Source organism: Mobula birostris, chromosome 31 (genome assembly GCF_030028105.1).
Source record: "Mobula birostris isolate sMobBir1 chromosome 31, sMobBir1.hap1, whole genome shotgun sequence".
Taxonomy (NCBI): Eukaryota; Metazoa; Chordata; class Chondrichthyes; order Myliobatiformes; family Myliobatidae; genus Mobula; species Mobula birostris.
The window spans coordinates 1,412,493-1,429,797 of NC_092400.1; the positions used below are offsets into that span (position 1 = coordinate 1,412,493).

The window sequence follows — 17,305 nt, forward strand, 5'->3', positions numbered from 1 at the left end:
CTTCTTTTTGCGGAGTTGCCTGGACTGTTCTTTTGTTCTCATCGTGTACCTCTTCATGATTTTTATAAATGACCTGGATGAGGAAGTGGGGGGAATGGGTTAGTAAGTTTACTGATGACACAAAGGTTGGGGGTGTTGTCGATAGTGTGGAGGGCTGTCAGAGGTTACAGCGGAACACTGATAGAATGCAAAACTGGGCTGAGAAGTGCCAGATGAAGTCTAACCCGATAAGTGTGAAGTGGTTCATTTTGGTAGGTCAAATATGATGGCAGAATATAGTATTAATGGTAAGACTCTTGGCAGTGTGGAGGATCAGAGGGATCTTGGGGTCCGAGTCCATGGGACACTCAAAGCATACGGTGTATTGGCCTTCATCAATCATGGAATTGAATTTAGGAGCCGAGAGGTAATGTTGCAGCTATATCGGACCCTGGGCAGACCCCACTTGGAGTACTAAGCTCATTTCTTTTCGCCTCACTACAGGAAGGATGTAGAAACCACAGAAAGAGTGCAGAGGAATTTTACAAGGATGTTGCCTGGATTGGGGAGCGTGCCTTGTGAACTCGGCCTTTTCTTCTTGGAGCGACGGAGGATGAGAGATGACCTGATAGAGGTGTACAAGATGATGAGAGGCATTGATCATGTGGATAGTCAGAGGCTTTTTCCCAGGGCTGAAATGGCTGCCACAAGAGGGCACAGGCTTAAGGTGCTTGGGAGAAGGTACAGAGGAGATGTCAGGAGTATTTTCTTTTATGCAGAGAGTGATGAGTGCGTGGAATGGGCTGCCGGCAACGGTGGTGGAGGCAGATACAATAGGATCTTTTAAAAGACTTTTGGATAGGTACATGGGGCTTAGAAAAATAGAGGGCTATGGGTAACCTTAGTAATTTCTAAGATAGGGACATGTTCGGCACAACTTTGTGGGCCAAAGGGCCTGAATTGTGCTGTAGGTTTTCTATGTTTCTATGTGTAGTTTTTACCATCAGCAGGAGGACCTTCCAGAAGCAGGGGTATTTCTTACTACAATCAGTTGAAACACTTTGAGTACACATGGTAATCTCCATTTAACTAACTATGTGACTTCTAAAACCAAATGGCTCCACCAGTGATGATTTGGTGTGTCATATTAAAGGCGTATTAAAGGGGGTGAATACTTCTGTAACCAATTATTTTGTGTTTCATATTTGCAATTAATGTAGATCATTTTTGCAGAAATCTGTTTTCACTTTAACATGAAAGTATCTTTTTGGTTGATCAGTGTCGAAAAAAGCCAAATTAAATCCACCGTGATTCAAAGTTGTAAAATAATAAAGCATGAAAACGTCTGGTGGCGGGGGGGATGGGGAGAGAGAGAGAGGTGAATACTTTTTATAGGCACTGTAGTTCCAATGGAAAGAAACAGAAATAATATGCCCACTATGCTGGTGAGAATAAGAAATTAATGCAAGTGAAAGGAAAAGCAAAACGATATTTATTCTCACATGCACGACGATTAATCTATCAGATAATACTAGAAACGCAGCCAAAAGAGAATTGTGAAAATATTTCTGAGAAATCTAGCAGATTTTATGAAAATTATAACAGAAAAATAATAATAATTCCAATTTACAGGACGTGTATCAAATGGACAATTACTTGAACTATACGCCATGGCTGTGAATGATAATTACTGAATGAGTAACTGAACATGTTATCATTTATACAAGTGATAGGGAGATATCAAAGTAAAACATTTCCATTGTTAATGTAAAAAGGTATAATTTCAGTTGCTGAAGTTTTAAACTACTAAATAATAGTTACTGGCACATCCTTCTCTCTAATGATGCCCTTCATGATGCACTTTGTATAAGATCTCCAATGGTTTCTTGTGTTCTACAACTAACTCTGTTGAGATTCAATAGACAATAGACAATAGGTGCAGAAGTAGACCATTCGGCCCTTCGGGATTCAGTTGTATTTCTACTACAGAGCAAGCAAAGGACATTCATGAAGACATTTTTATTTGCTATATAACACTTTTCTTGATAGATGATAACTCTGCATAAAGGGATGACCCAGACTTATAAGCAATTTTTAAAAAGCCAAACATATATGTATATATTAATCAAGTTCTTCTGTCAGCTGCTCTCATCCTACTTCTCCCATTCAGCTTCTGACATCATTCTCTAATCTAAAGTAATAAGTTCACTCCTTTGAAGTTTGTAATTCATTCTCTAGCTTATCGTTTTCCCTCCATATCCCATTAAGTTCATATGCATGATTTACAGCCAGGCTGCTACTCATTTGCTGCTCCTTCTATTCCTAATCATTCCCTTTCCCCAATAATCTTCATTACCTTTAAGCTAATAAGATGGTTTCTAAGATTATTTATCAGGTGGCTTATTAAACTAACAAGATGAGCCACAGTCAGGTGTTATGGGCTCAGAAGAGAGGTGAAAAGGACTGCAGCAATTATAGGAGAGGAATAGCGGCAAGATTGTGTGGGCAAAGCCAGCAAGACAGACAATGTCCAATGTGCAAAAAGAACAGTGCAAACACAAAATGAAAGAGAAAATAAACACACAAAACAAACATACAAACAAGTAATAAATATGAAAAACATGAGATGAAGAGTCCATGAAAGTATGTCAATAGGTTGTGGGTCTATTTTAGTGATGGGTCAAGTGAAGTTAAGTGAAGTTAAGTGAAGTTAAGTGAAGTTATCTTCTCTGGTTCAAGAACCTGATGGTTGGGAGGTACTAACTGTTCCTGAGCTGGATGGTGAGCAACCTGAGACTCCTGTACCTTCTTCCTGATAGCAGCAAAGAGAAGAGAGTGACAGTGCTCTATGTAGATGCGTTCAACAGAGGAGACAGCTTTACCCATGATAGCCTGGGCCATATCCTGTACTTTTTGTTGGTATTCATCAAGAACCATTGCACATTTCATTCCAAACAATTTCAGCATTGAATCTTTTACAGACAACGGATGGGGTACGAGGGGGAGATGGGGCATTAGCGGAAGTTAGAGAAGTCAATGTTCATGCCATCAGGCTGGAGGCTACCCGGACAGAATATAAGGTGCCGTTCCTCCAACCTGAGTGTGGCTTCATCTTTACAGTACAGGAGGCCGTGGACAGACACACCAGAACGGGAATGGGACGTGGAATTAAAATGTGTGGCTACTGGGAGATCCATTCCGTCTGGGTAGTCTCCAGCCTGATGGCATGAACATTGACTTCTCAGACTTCCGCTGATGCCCCGCCTCCCCCTCGTACCCCATCCGTTATTGATTTATATATACACATTCTTTTTCTCTCTCTCCTTTTTCTCCCTCTCACTGTACCCCTTGCCCATCCTCTGGGTTTTCCCTCACTCCCCCTTTTCTTTCTCCCTAGGTCTCCTGTCCCATGATCCTCTCGTGTCCCTTTTGCCAATCAACTGTCCAGCTCTTGGCTCTATCCCTCCCCCTCCTGTCTTCTCCTATCATTTTGGATCTCCCCCTCCCCCTCCCACTTTCAAATCTCTTATTAGCTCTTCTTTCAGTTAGTCCTGACAAAGGGTCTCGGCCCAAAACGTCGACTGTACCTCTTCCTAGAGATGCTGCCTGACCTGCTGCGTTCACCAGCAACTTTGGTGTTTGTTGCTTCTATTGACCAACTATCTCTCCAACTCCACACCTAATATACAGCTTAGATCAGCATTCTGCATTGTGTAACCAGTAAATGACTCCAGTTTTACAAATGTAGTATGAATAGAACTAAATTTTGCCTTCTTAAAAGATGTAGTAAACTTTCATGTGTACAGAGGCACATGATAGTATGAAAAGAAACCAAACCGCCCATTTCCTTAACTTTTTAGTATTAAACATCAACATATGATGTTTATATTGTGAGATAAGACAGTTAATCAAGTACAATAATCATGTGATTATAAATCAAACAAAATAATAATACATTTTACTATGTGGCACTTAGTGCACTCTTAGTTAAAAATTATTAGTCATGTTCATGTAACAGCTTCAGTAAAGAAGTAATGTCAAAGTTATTCTATTTTTGATGTAAATCACAAACTCATGGATCAAATCTGGGCATCCCCAGTATATATAGTATATTACTACATAATACAATTCTTGTCATTCCTTAATGTTGTTATAGCCGGGTGTGGTAATGGTGACAAGTTCCCACTATCTATTAAATGCTCCTAATGGCGTGCGTTTCAAATAGCCTCTGACAACCAAATCCAGCTCCTGGCCTTCATGTGTGGCTTAGCTACCTAGTCCAGTGGAACCATTTCTAGACAGGAGAAAGCAAAGGTGGGTTACTGGTGCCTTAAAACCAGTTGTTTTGGGCAGATGGTGCTCATTAGCCATGGCTGGCAGCTCACCTAGGAGAAAGAAAATTCTGATCTCAAACCTCCGCTGCTTTGTGGCTATTCCCATTCATGGGGAAAAGCTTCAGGAGTAAATCCGAGGGAAAACTCCAGGGCTGGAGGCCCGAAGGCAGTCCTACATTGTGTACAATGTTGACCAAACTGTATCAGTCTCTGCCATTCCTTTGAGTTCATCAGATATATAAAGAGGGAGAGCTTGTTACATGGGCAGCAGCTTGCTCTCCATATCTTCCTGGCCAGGCTTGTGTATCTAGACAGCTTGGACACAATATTCATAGTCAAATCTGATCGATGGAGGTGTTCACCTCACCTCACAATACTTGTATTCTTTGGGCAATCAGCTAATGCAGCTCAAACAATTTCTAATTAGTTAATTACTCCAACCCTCAAAACTATGGTCTTCATCAGCAATTTTGATCATAATCAGCCAGGCTGCCTTTTACTGAAGTAATTTAAAATAATCTTTCTGGCTCAATACCATCAGTCAAGTTTTGTTACACTTACCCTTTTTGTTACACTTTTGTTGCACAAAGTTGCAGGCATCATAATTCATGATTATCTGCCTAATGGTGGCAAGTAAGCATTAAAATAGGTCAAGACAGTAAGTTTCCATGGTAGTTATATTTATAGGACAATGATTGCAGAACTGTCCATCTGCAACTGAATACTTACTTTCATCTAAAACAAACTGTGTAGTTTCAATCTGAGCAAAGTATATAGCAGAATATGAAAGAAAGTGAAGCTGAAAATTAAATATTATTTTGTAAATGACATAATTTCAAAAATTATAAATATGAAAGAAAGTTTCATGCCTGTGATCGAACAAGTAGAGAATCTTCATTACCGATTTCACCATCGGTTTGACAAGCTATTGACACCAAGACTCTGGGAGATGCAGACAGAGATGGCAGAAGTTCAGCTTGTACAGCAGTGGTCTGTACCACAGGCAGAGAGGAGGAATGTGGATAGTGCCCAGGTGGCAAAGTGTATTCTAATGGGAGCACAGATGCAGGATGTGGTGTAGAAAGGACAGGAGGTTTTTCACTTTTATCTATTGAAATATTCCACTGAGGTGCAGATTGAGATCCTAGGCATTTGAAATATAATGGGGCAGAAGCAGGTGATGGGGAAGGCAACAGAAGTGAAGGTCGAGAAGACTTTGGGTGAGAAGTTTCGAAAGGTGCAGGAAGAGGAGGTTGGGAAGGTTTGGGGAGAGCAGGTTGGGAAGGTGAAGGAACAGGAGATGGAGAAGACATGGGAAGAGGAACTTGGGGAGGTTTGGGGTGAGGAGGTTGGAAAGTTGCAGGAAGAGGAGGTGGAGAAGGCACAGGGAGAGGAGGTAGGAAAGAGGCAGGCAGAGGTGGAGGAGAAGGCACAGGCAGAGGTGGTGAAAGCGTAACTTTTAGTAGTTCAGTCTTTTTTTTATCTTGGCATTCTTTCACTTGGGGAGATGCTGAAAGAGGTCGGGGTGATGGAGTAGAACCCTTTGATGAAGGAGGTTCTGGAGTTATTATTATCTGGAGAGAAACATACAGCAGCTTTAGTTTCAAGAACCTGACGCACAAGTGGTATTTTTATTTATGCAGACCATATCGCATCATGCTTTAAGCTGCACTTAAATGTTGGGCAAACACTTCATGAAAAAAAAGTCAGAGCTCCACAACGTTCAGTGAAATGCAACGTGCAACCAGGAAAATCTTAAAAAGCTTACTGCAGTCTTTTAACTCAGTTATAATGATGGTCTAAAGGCAATCGGTTCTTAAAAGAACCTTCAGTGGCTCTATTTGCAATCACAGGTTAGTTTTAACTTTGGCAAAACCTTGGTATGTCATAGATTGACAGAAGGAAATTTAAAATCATATAATCACTATGGAAAACAAACACACAATTATCAAGATTAAGTAGCTCTAAGCCACTTATAACCACATTGTGAACACTAACTGCAAATACTTAGGCTCACAAGAGAACTAATATCTCCACAATATCAGTAGAATTGAGATACATGCAAACTAGACAAAGATACAAATAAACTGGACAAATCTTTAAGCTAACGAAATCCTGCAGGGTACTGCAAGCCCCAAAAATCATGCACTGAAACTTACTGTGCACACTTGCAAAAGCAGAAACTTAATTGTGTAAGAACATAATCTATAATAGCTCCAAGTGGTGTCAAACATCTGCAATTATCCTTAGCTGCTTTATACATATTTCTATGGATGGGTTTCTTAAGGTTGTCATGACCAGGGGGATAGTGGGGATGAGCACCCACTACCTACTAAATGCGTCCAATAGAATTCATCTTAAGTAGCCTCTGATAACCAAGTCCAGCTCCTGGCCTTCATGTGTGGCTAAGCAAGCTACTAAGCCCAATGGAATTGTTTCTACTGACAGGAGCAAGAGCAAAGGTGGGTTACTGGCATCTTAAAACCAGTCAGTCTGCGCAGATGGCTCATTAGCCGTAGTTGGCAGCCCTTCTAGGAGATTCAAACTCTGATCTCAAAATTCTGTGGCCTTATGGCTATACCCACTCATGGGGAAGGTTTCAGGAGTAAACCCCAAGATGTTGAGTTCAATGCTTATTGGCAACTCCTGAAACACTGCTGGTGCCAAACCAGATTGGTCTGCCATTCCTTTGGACTCATCAGCTGCGTGGAGAGGGGGAACCTGCTGCATGGGCAACAGCTTACTCTCCATATTGTGCTACCCTAGCCTGCATAGTGACTACACAATTAGGATGCCACATCCATGGTTGACCATAATCACTCTACTGAATTATAGCAACAGGTACACAAGATAGTTACCCATCTGATCAAGTAGAAAATTCCTAATTTTCTGACTTTCAAGAAGAAATAAACACACAATAACCATTATCTTAGCTTATTTACAATGGGGTCATTCCAGTTCAAACTGAGGCACTATCAACTCAACCTAAAAGTCAGAATCGCTCAAAAATTGTTAGACACTCATGCAGATGGCATTAGATAAAATTTTCCTTTCTTTTGCATCAAACCTTCATGCAATTTTTGTACAACAGTTCATGCTTTTCCCCTAGCTACCTTCTCAACAACATGACTTCCTTCCTCACATTTCCTGACAGGTTTTGAGGTGATGACCAACCCCTCTGTGAGCCAGTCATCTACTGGTTTACTCTTGGGTTCTTTTTTCTCAATTCCTAGCTTTCCATGCAGTTCTGCAATGAGTCTATCTTGTGTCACGTTTTTGTTAAATATGACAGGTCCAAACTTGCGCCGTGGTAGATCCTCATGGTACATCGGGTGCACGTTCATTGAATGCTTTGTCCTCTTAATAAGAGATTGCATCTGCACCATAGGAAAGATTGTAGAATGAAACGCCAGTCTTGAAAGCAAGCATGAAAACTTCCACAGATACAACCTTCATACACAGTATTTCCACTCAACACACTGGTTTACATGCAGTCTTTAAATTGGCATTTTATACTACATTATGCTGAACACTCATCACTAAAGAAAGCACCACATAGGTTTTCTAGTAGCATTGTAGTGTATATATGGGCAGCTGTAAAGGCACTTCTCCTGCAAGGTTCAGGTAAAAAGGCTCCAATCGTGCCACTTTTCCATGTCTTTTGACATAATGACAATCCTTCTCATCAGATCCTGTTGAAGACCAGGATTTTGAGATTTCCACAGCATAATGGCTTGGATACAAATTCAAGAAATTAATTTCATGAGAGTAACTAATGGTATACGAAAGTGATCTCTGATGTGATGTCACTGAACCTTTTGAGGTCAGACCTCTGTATTGTAATTCATCATATACTAGGTTTATGATTTGACTAGTATATGAAGAATAATGCAAAAATTAAAATAGATTCAGTGTCTAGGACCTGTGTTATTAAATGGATTAGAAAGTACTGTAATCACTGTTCATCACACTGATACTTCCACAAAAATTATTTAACAATAATGCCGTTAAAATGTCAGTATTGGTTGGGTCACAGACATTGTTAGATGCATGGAGTTGGGCAACAGTATAAAATGTATTTATTGCTAATCTGACCATGCATAGGGGTTCATGCAGCAAAACTCTACAAAGCATTCCATATTCAAGCTCTCTGCCTGCCTGACGAGAAGCAGAAATCCGTTCCACTAGAGGTATTTGAACTGCAGGCAAATCAAACTTCTCTTTTTGCCTTTTCTCATTTGGACGAAGATGCTCTGAACAGCCATTCACATTATTTTGTTCGACTGCCATTTCCCTGCCTTGTTTTTGGTGCTGCTGTGCCATCGGTTCTGCAGGTTTTTCATGCATTTTGTTGGGACTGAATAAACCTGTTGAATTTTCTCCTTCAAATTTGGCTGCAAGTTTCTGCTGATACAATAGTTTTCCATCTCTTGCCGGCTCTAAGGAGGAAAACTCTGCAGCAGAGAGGCACGCTAATGGTTTCTTCACTGACACCACCGTAGATTCAAGGATTTGTTGCTTAGTCTCCAGGTGGTCTTCTGGCACAGCCTCAGGATACAAGGACAGCAACTTTTCTAAGGCTTCATTCATCTCAGCAAAGTCTGCAATCAGGGATTTATCAACTTCTTGCTGTCCACTGCCTGAGCTTAATGTGGATTTGGAGATATTTTTAGTAGTATTCGAAGAACAAGACAACATTTCACTTTCTGTAGATTCTTTTTCACTTCCAGTTTTCTGCAGGTCCCTGAGGATGGGTGTATGTGGCTCAGGAGATTCCAAAATGGGCAGCATCACTGCTGGAGGAACATTTATGTCCAATTTTGTATTTACATCAACAGATGGATGCACCACCAGATGGTGAAGTGATGAAGTGGCATGGTTAGATAATGCATTTGCATATAGTTGTGATGTACTAGGCTCCTCATCTATGCGTAACAGCTCCAGGGGACTGGGTGTTCTTGCCAGTCGAGAGGGCAAGGCTGTACCATTAGAAATAAACTGAGTATTGTTGGGCACAGATAACAGCACACTAGATGTTGAAGGAGAAATGGGAGACTGGACAGGAGCCAACACTAACAGTATATTTGCAGTAGATGTTTTCTGCTTTTCATCTGGTTCAAAGCTTATTGGAGTTACAGTACCAGCCTAAATTGGGAAAAGGAGTGCAACAAAGAATAGAAAAAAGAAAAAAATAACAAAGAATAAGGTAAAATAAAGATTTTAATTATTTACTTGTTTCATATACATTCCATTCATCCTGTTATTTAACATTCCTGCCTTGCCTCACCAACAAATTCTTCTCATGTTCATGCCCTACCATAGACTTCCCCAGCAACTCTTACACCATCCATTCCTCTAGCACCTATCATCATCTCACTCACTCACCCTCCAATATGCTAATGAGATGTGCATAATCAATGTCTTGTGAGATCGCTATGTTCAGTTTCTCCATGGCTCACATCTCATATAATACATAACCACAACATCACAAGTATATTTTTGCCATCTCGTGCCCAAGTTTGCAATTCTTGACATACACATTCCATCACTCTGTTACTACATTACTAGTATTCTCTTTTTTACATGCACAAATATGTTACTCTTATCTAAAAAGTATGTGCAAAAAGTAGTACAGGGTGTTTCCAACAATACAAATACCTTTACTAGTTCAGAACTTATTCTATTTGATTTCAAGCCACATATATTAATCTCCAAAACCACTTGTGTAAAGATAGTAAAGAAAACACAATGGAATTTCCACTTTAAATTCCAATTACATAGTTAGCAATTGTCTGAGACAGCCAGATCTAACATTTTCTTCAATAAGAGGAACAAAAAACATTGACTGTTTTCCAGAACTTGGACCTAGATAGTGCATCTTTCCTAGGTAAAGTTCTGCTTCAGTAAGTAACTACTCAAGGCTCAGTAAAAACTCACTTCAGAGATTTTCTCTAAAATAAAACTAAATCACTTTTCTACTGCTTTAATAACAACGCTTGTTGCTGACTACACCTTCCTAAGAGCTGCACAAATTCACAGGGGACCACCAATAGAGCAAATGCTTCAGGCTTGTGAATCCATTAATGGACTCAGAAGGAGCAGAAATCTGATTGTACTCACATTGCCGTGGACCTTAAATTCAGAGAGAGATTCCATTAATTCATCAAGCTCACGAGTTGCTGAGGATGCAGACATGCGAGCCTGTTGTTGGTTTGGAGTGCCACGCTGAGAGGTCGGTCCACCCACTGGAGATGCAGCTGTTGCAGGACTGAAAAGGAGACAAAACCGATCAGTGTTACCCAAGACTAGAACAAAATTCAACACCTGCAATCAAGTTCAGAATTCTGAACTGAAACAAAATTGGAATATTCTCATACGAGGTTTGTAAGGACAGTGATAAATTCCAAATCACAATGGTGTGAGACATGCAAATACATTGCTGCCCTGTTCCTTCTTACTGGAAGAAATCATGGAGTTCTAGGCAGCTGTTACATTAACCGATAACATGTGCCTAATCAATGTCACACATCTGATCTTTAAATGCCTGTTTCCCCAAGGTTTACTGGTGAATTTTGTTAATTGGGCACACTGTAGCTATATTGTGCTGACGATAGAGGGAATGAATGCTTAGTGGAGTGCAATAGGTGCTAATCAAGCAAGTTGCTTAATCCTGAAATGTGTTCTGTTTCTGAAGGGTTCTTGGAGCTGCACTCATTCAGGCAAGTAGACAGTGTTCCAAACTCCTAACTGTCACCTTTGGGATGGTTGAAAGACGAGTGTCAGGAACAAAGCCAATTGCCACAAAATTTCCAGCCTCTGATCAACTCTTATGGAAGCATTATTTACAATTGTGGGGGTTGAGTTCCTGAGAAAGATTTGCCCCTACATTATTGAACAGTGGGTCACAAGGGGTCAAATGGCCAGTCCTGCTTCTATTTTTTTTCTGTTTCTTATTGAAATAGTTAGTTCCAAGCCTTTGATGGCAAACTTGGAAGTAGTCATAAATAAGTTTTTAAGATGCCCTCTTCTGGAGATGGCCTTTGCCTAGCACAATCCATGCCATCTACATACATGGTATACTGGGTACTAAGTGAAAAAAACTGAACATGCTGGAAATCTGAAACAAAAACAGAAAACAGTGCAGGTACTCAACAGAATCTTATCTTGGAGTTATAGGTTGGAAGGGATGGTGAAGATAAATTTGAAAAATTGGGGCCTATGATGCATTTCAGAATAATAAGTCAAGCGAGAACCAGGCTGAATATAACAAAGCACTTTTTTAAAATTTTCATGTTTGCACTTTATCCCATTGTAAAGCACCTTTGAACTACATTGTTTGTAGTTAAGATAACAAAGATGGAGAAAGAATATGCAATAGATGTCATTTATATGAATTCCCAGGATTTTGATAAAACTCCAATCTTGTTATGAAAATAGAGGTTCTGAGATTTCAAGGATCGAGAACAGACAGAAATAAAGATCCACCCTCTAGAAATGTGCCACTACATAAATGTGCCACAAAGCTATGCAGAGTCAAGTACTTGTATTTGATAACAAGGTTGCAAAAAATGGTTTTGTTCACTGTGGTTTTAAGCATTCAGACTTGGAGATGCCAGAAATGGCAGGGAATGAAAATGAAACAATTTCACTACATCAATAAGTTTGGAACTATGAAGAATTTGAAGATATCAAGAATCATCTTCAATGTTGAAAGCATTATATGAAGGCAGTCCATTATCTGCATTAGTTGTCTGTGCTAATTTTGTTTACTTAACAGTTAATTAGCAGAACATAGCAGCTTGTTGGTTGTCTGTCATATCCAACAATGACAGTGAAACATGTGCAGTAGAGCTTTTAACACCGTTGCACTGAGACAGTTCTACACTCTCATCTTTGGAAGTCAGGTCCAGTGGTATGAGTAGTCATCAGAAACTGGGGGTCTTCCTTGGTTGCAATGGATAACCATGACTTCCTCTGTGCCGTCTCTTGCCCTTAGCTCTCCATGAAGTGTTTCAGAACAACCTTCTTGGCTGTTAGATCTCACTTTTGGTCTCATTTCATTTTTACTTAATTGAGAGACAGTGCGGTTATAGGCCCTCCCTCTCTTAGAGCAACGCTGCCCAGCAATCCCAATTTAATCCTAGCCTAATGACAGGATAATTTACCATGACCAATTAGCCTACTAACTGATATGTCTCTGGACTGTGGGAGGCAACTGGAGCACCCAGAGAAAACCCACGCGGTTAAGGGAAGAATGTAGAAACTCCTCACAGGCAGTGGAATCGAACCCGGATTGCCTGGAAAGCATTGTGCTAACTACTACACCACCATTCTGCCCAATCTGCCACAGCTAACTTTACATGCTAGGACAAGTACAGGTTTCCCCCACTATCCGAAGGCAGAGCGTTCCTGTGAAACGGTTCGTAAGCCAGAATGTCGTAAAGTGAATAAGCAATTACCATTTATTAATATGGGAAAAATTTTTGAGCATTCCCAGACCCAAAAAATAACCTACAAAATCATGCCAAATAACATAAAACCTAAAATAACAGTAACATATAGTAAAAGCAGGAATGATATGATAAATACACAGCCTGTAAAGTAGAAATACTTTTCTGCAGCACTGTCTAGCGCAGCGAAAATGTCGCGGAAGCGCTCTCGACAGAAACACTCTCTCTAGTAACCTTTAAGCTATGAAGCTGCCAAATCATACCAAATAACACATAAAAATACACAGCCTATATAAAGTAGAAATAATGTATGTACAGTGTAGTTTCACTTACCGGAATTGGGAAGACTCCAATAAATTGCAGTTTCGTCACAGTTAAACACACATTTATACGACTAACCACCTGACACACTCGGCAATCGCCTCTGATCTGGGCCGACATTTACGTGCCGGGCAGTACCTAATTAATTAGCTTGTTTATTTCGGCTTTTTTCTTAAAGGTGTGCTGGGTGCGACCCGACTGCCGCTGTACCACTGCATTCTTTGCGGCCCAGAGGTTGGGGACCACTGCTTAAATTATGAAGCTGCCCTCGCCTCAGAAACTGATCAAACCACCAATAACTACCTTTAAATTCCACTTTCGCTACACTTTCATCACCGTCGTCCAGTGCTTTCTGTTTCAGCTTATTAAAAAGACTGACTGATTTCTCCTTAAGTATAAGAAAACTTAACGGAACACCATGCTTTGTACACCCATCAATCCACTCAAGCAATAGACTTTTCATTTTATCTATTATTGGATGCTGACTAAGAGAGACCACTTTGCTACGAGCAGAACCAACAGTAACACCGGCAGCTTTCAAAATTCTTTCGCTCTGCGTATGAATAGTGCAAATAGTGGATGCAGGCAAGTTCAACGCGCGGACAATGTCCTTACTTCATTCACCACAATCAAAATGCTTAATTATGTCTAGTTTTACGTTACGTGTAACACCCTTACGAGCTCTTTTAGGCTTTTCCGATACCTTAGAACTCATCTTGCTAACGGATGCACAAAATAAATTGAGATAAAGCACGTATTTAAGCAATGCCGGCTAGAATGCAGTTCTGGGGGAGGAGCTTGGCTGCTCGGGGTGCGGCTGCCTTTTCTTGTAACAGTGAAAACACCTTCTGTTAGCAAAAACAGGTAACTAATGTAGGTCTTTCGTAACAGCGAGGTGTCATAAAGCGAACGTTCAGAAAACGGGGGCCAACTGTATGTCCCTATTTCACCAGTCAACGAGGGTCACCAGTTGCCCTCACCTGCTTTAGCCTGCCTGTCGAAGTGGTATACGGGGTGTGAACATTATTACATACAGACAGCCACTTGGAGCCACAGGTGAGTGAGCTGCCCTAGAATGATCATGACAAGCCCCTTCACTAGGGGTGCTACCCCTCCCTGGCAGTGTACACTGAATGAATTCCTCTATCGATAACTATTAGGAACTAATACACAGCTTTATGATACTCTAGTAGTATTGGTAGTATTCTAACCTGTTCTGTATTTAATTTAAATACATAATTTGTTACCTGGTAGTTGGCCTTTTTTTAATACCTTTTGAACTATTTCCATAAAGCTTCAGCTAATTGGGGTAGCCAGTTAATTTGGCCAAAATTTACTGGTTCCCATGTGTCCCAATTAAACGGAATCCACTGTACTAAGAAACTTCTATTAGATTAGTACTAGAGATGAGGGGCATCAGCAGCAAGGTTAGATGGGAGAAGCTATTTTTCAAAGACGGATTTGAAGGAAGTGAGAAGGATCATGACTTGATGAGGTAGGGTAAATAGAAGGAAGCTGTATTCATTAGCAGATAGTCCAAGACCTGGGGGCATGACATTTTAAATGTTGGGTAAAAGATCACAGTGGGGATATGAAGAAAGATTCCTTAAAAAAATTGCTGGAAGTATTTGTGACATATTTGTATTTGAGGTATAGCCACTACCAGTAAGGATGATAGAAACAAAATCAATCATTACCTTCCCCTTCAGGAGGGAATTGGATAGTACTTGAGAAAGAATCCACAGAGTTATGGGGAAATTAACTGAAAGGGCTGCTCAAATAAGAGCTGGCAATGGCTATTTTGTCATATGGTGTCCTCCTGTGCCATAATAATTGCATGATCCAATGCTCATGGCATACAGAACCTTACTGATGCCAAGTTTTAAAAATAGGACTTGCTGAAACTGTACACACATTGTCATCAAATTCCACCTGTCTGGAATGGCACATGCAACCTTTTTTGTTGAAATTATTGTCCCAGAAGTAAAATCACAGAAAAGCAAGCAAAGATGTAGCTGAATTATTATTGTACAATAGTCATTGAATAAATATAGATTCTTTAATATAAATATAGATGGCTTTGTGAAGGGCAGATCGTGTCTAACAAGCTTGATAGAGTACTTTGAGGAGGTGACCAGGCATATAGATGAAGGTAGTGCAGTGGATGTGATCTATATGGATTTTAGTAAGGCATTTGACAAAGTTCCACATGGTAGGCTTATTCAGAAAGTTAGAAGGCATGGGATCCAGGGAAGTTTGGCCAGGTGGATTCAGAATTGGCTTGCCTGCAGAAGGCAGAGGGTGGTGGTGGAGGGAGTACATTCGGACTGGAGGATTGTGACTACTGGTGTCCCACAAGAATCTGTTCTGGGACCTCTACTTTTCAAGATTTTTATTAACGACCTGGATGTGGGGATAGAAGGGTGGGTTGGCAAGTTTGCAGACGACACAAAGGTTGGTGGTGTTATAGATAGTGTAGAGGATTGTCAAAGATTGCAGAGAGACATTGATAGGATGCAGAAGTGGGCTGAGAAGTGGCAGATGCAGTTCAACCCGGAGAACTGTGAGGTGGTACACTTTGGAAGGACAAACTCCAAGGCAGAGTACAAAGTAAATGGCAGGATACTTGGTAGTGTGGAGAAGCAGAGGGATCTCGGGGTACATGTCCACAGATCCCTGAAAGTTGCCTCACAGGTGGATAGGGTAGTTAAGAAAGCTTATGGGGTGTTAGCTTTCATAAGTCGAGGGATAGAGTTTAAGAGTCGCGATGTAATGATGCAGCTCTATAAAACTCTGGTTAGGCCACACTTGGAGTATTGTATCCAGTTCTGGTTACCTCACTATAGGAAGGATGTGGAAGCACTGGAAAGGGTACAGAGGAGATTTACCAGGATGCTGCCTGGTTTAGAAAGTATGCATTATGATCAGAGATTAAGGGAGCTAGGGTTTTACTCGTTGGAGAGAAGGAGGATGAGAGGAGACATGATAGAGGTGTACAAGATAATAAGAGGAATAGATAGAGGGGATAGCCACTGCCTCTTCCCTAGGGCACCACTGCTCAATACAAGAGGACATGGCTTTAAGGTAAGGGGTGGGAAGTTCAAGGGGGATATTAGAGGAAGGTTTTTTACTCAGAGAGTGGTTGGTGCGTGGAATGCACTGCCTGAGTCAGTGGTGGAGGCAGATACACTAGTGAAGTTTAAGAGACTACTAGACAGGTATATGGAGGAATCTAAGGTGGGGGCTTATATGGGAGGCAGGGTTTGAGGTTTGGCACAACATTGTGGGCCGAAGGGCCTGTACTGTGCTGTACTGTTCTATGTTCAATCTACTGCCTGACAAGTGAGAAATTAAAATAACAACAGATGCACACCTTGGACTGGGAACCGAGCTCTCCAGTTCATCCAATAAGCTTTCCACACTCGGCCGTACATCCTCAATTCCTCGGCCCCCATTTCTCTTGGGCTTTTCTTTTGTTGGAGGAGGCACTTTTTTCCCCACTTGAGTTCCATTTTCTTGACCAGTGTATTGTGAACTACTGACAGGAGTAGAATGGGGGCTGCGGTTGGACTCATCTGAGGAAAAACATTCAAACAACAAGATCACAGCAAAAGCTCAAGAATAATTGAAAAGTTTCATCAATATTTACCAAAGCTCTATTAATTGAGACTCCATCATTTCCCTAGGAGTTCTTGCTCATTTCTAATGTAAAACAGGAACTTGGCATTTAAACTGCACCACAGTTACTTCTAAGGACATCCTACAGAATTTTGCAACATGTGGATTATTTCTGAACTATGTCATTGAAATACAACAGACAATCTATACTTCCAATAGACATTTGACAAGGTGCCATATAAAAGATTGGTACACAAGTTAAAAGCTCATGGCAATGAACGAAGTTTGTTAGTATAGATTAAATGTGGTTATAATAGAAAAAGCAAAAAAGTTTGAATAAATTACGAACAGGAGAAAATCTGCAGATGCTGGAAATCCTAGCACAAAATGCTCGAGGAACTCAGCAGGCCAGGCAGCATCAATGGAAAAAAAAAATGTACAGTTGACATTTCAGGCCAAGGCCCTTCAAGCAGGACTGGAGAAAAAAAGATGGAGTAGGTTTTAAAGTAGCGGGGGGGGGGGAGGGAGAGAGGAATGCAAGGTGGTAGGTGAAACCAGGAGGGGGAGGGATGAAGTAAAGAGCTGGGAAATTGATTGGTGAAA

At 40.8% G+C, this 17,305-nt stretch overlaps 1 protein-coding gene across 4 annotated transcripts in view; it reads right to left on the minus strand.

Annotated features, from left to right (window-relative positions):
- Nucleotides 1-17,305, minus strand: part of LOC140190935 (paxillin-like) — a 159,722-nt gene that overhangs the window by 23,611 nt on the left and 118,806 nt on the right. For 3 of the 4 annotated variants that reach the window (XM_072247912.1, XM_072247913.1, XM_072247911.1), the window contains exons 6-7: nucleotides 16,458-16,659; nucleotides 10,434-10,581 (exon numbers count right to left, since the gene is read on the minus strand). In XM_072247912.1, coding sequence (XP_072104013.1) covers nucleotides 10,434-10,581; nucleotides 16,458-16,659 — 350 coding nt within the window. Of the gene's footprint in view, nucleotides 1-5,182; nucleotides 5,888-7,426; nucleotides 7,916-10,433; nucleotides 10,582-16,457; nucleotides 16,660-17,305 lie in introns of those variants that run through there. The other variant, XM_072247910.1, reaches the window with a different exon arrangement.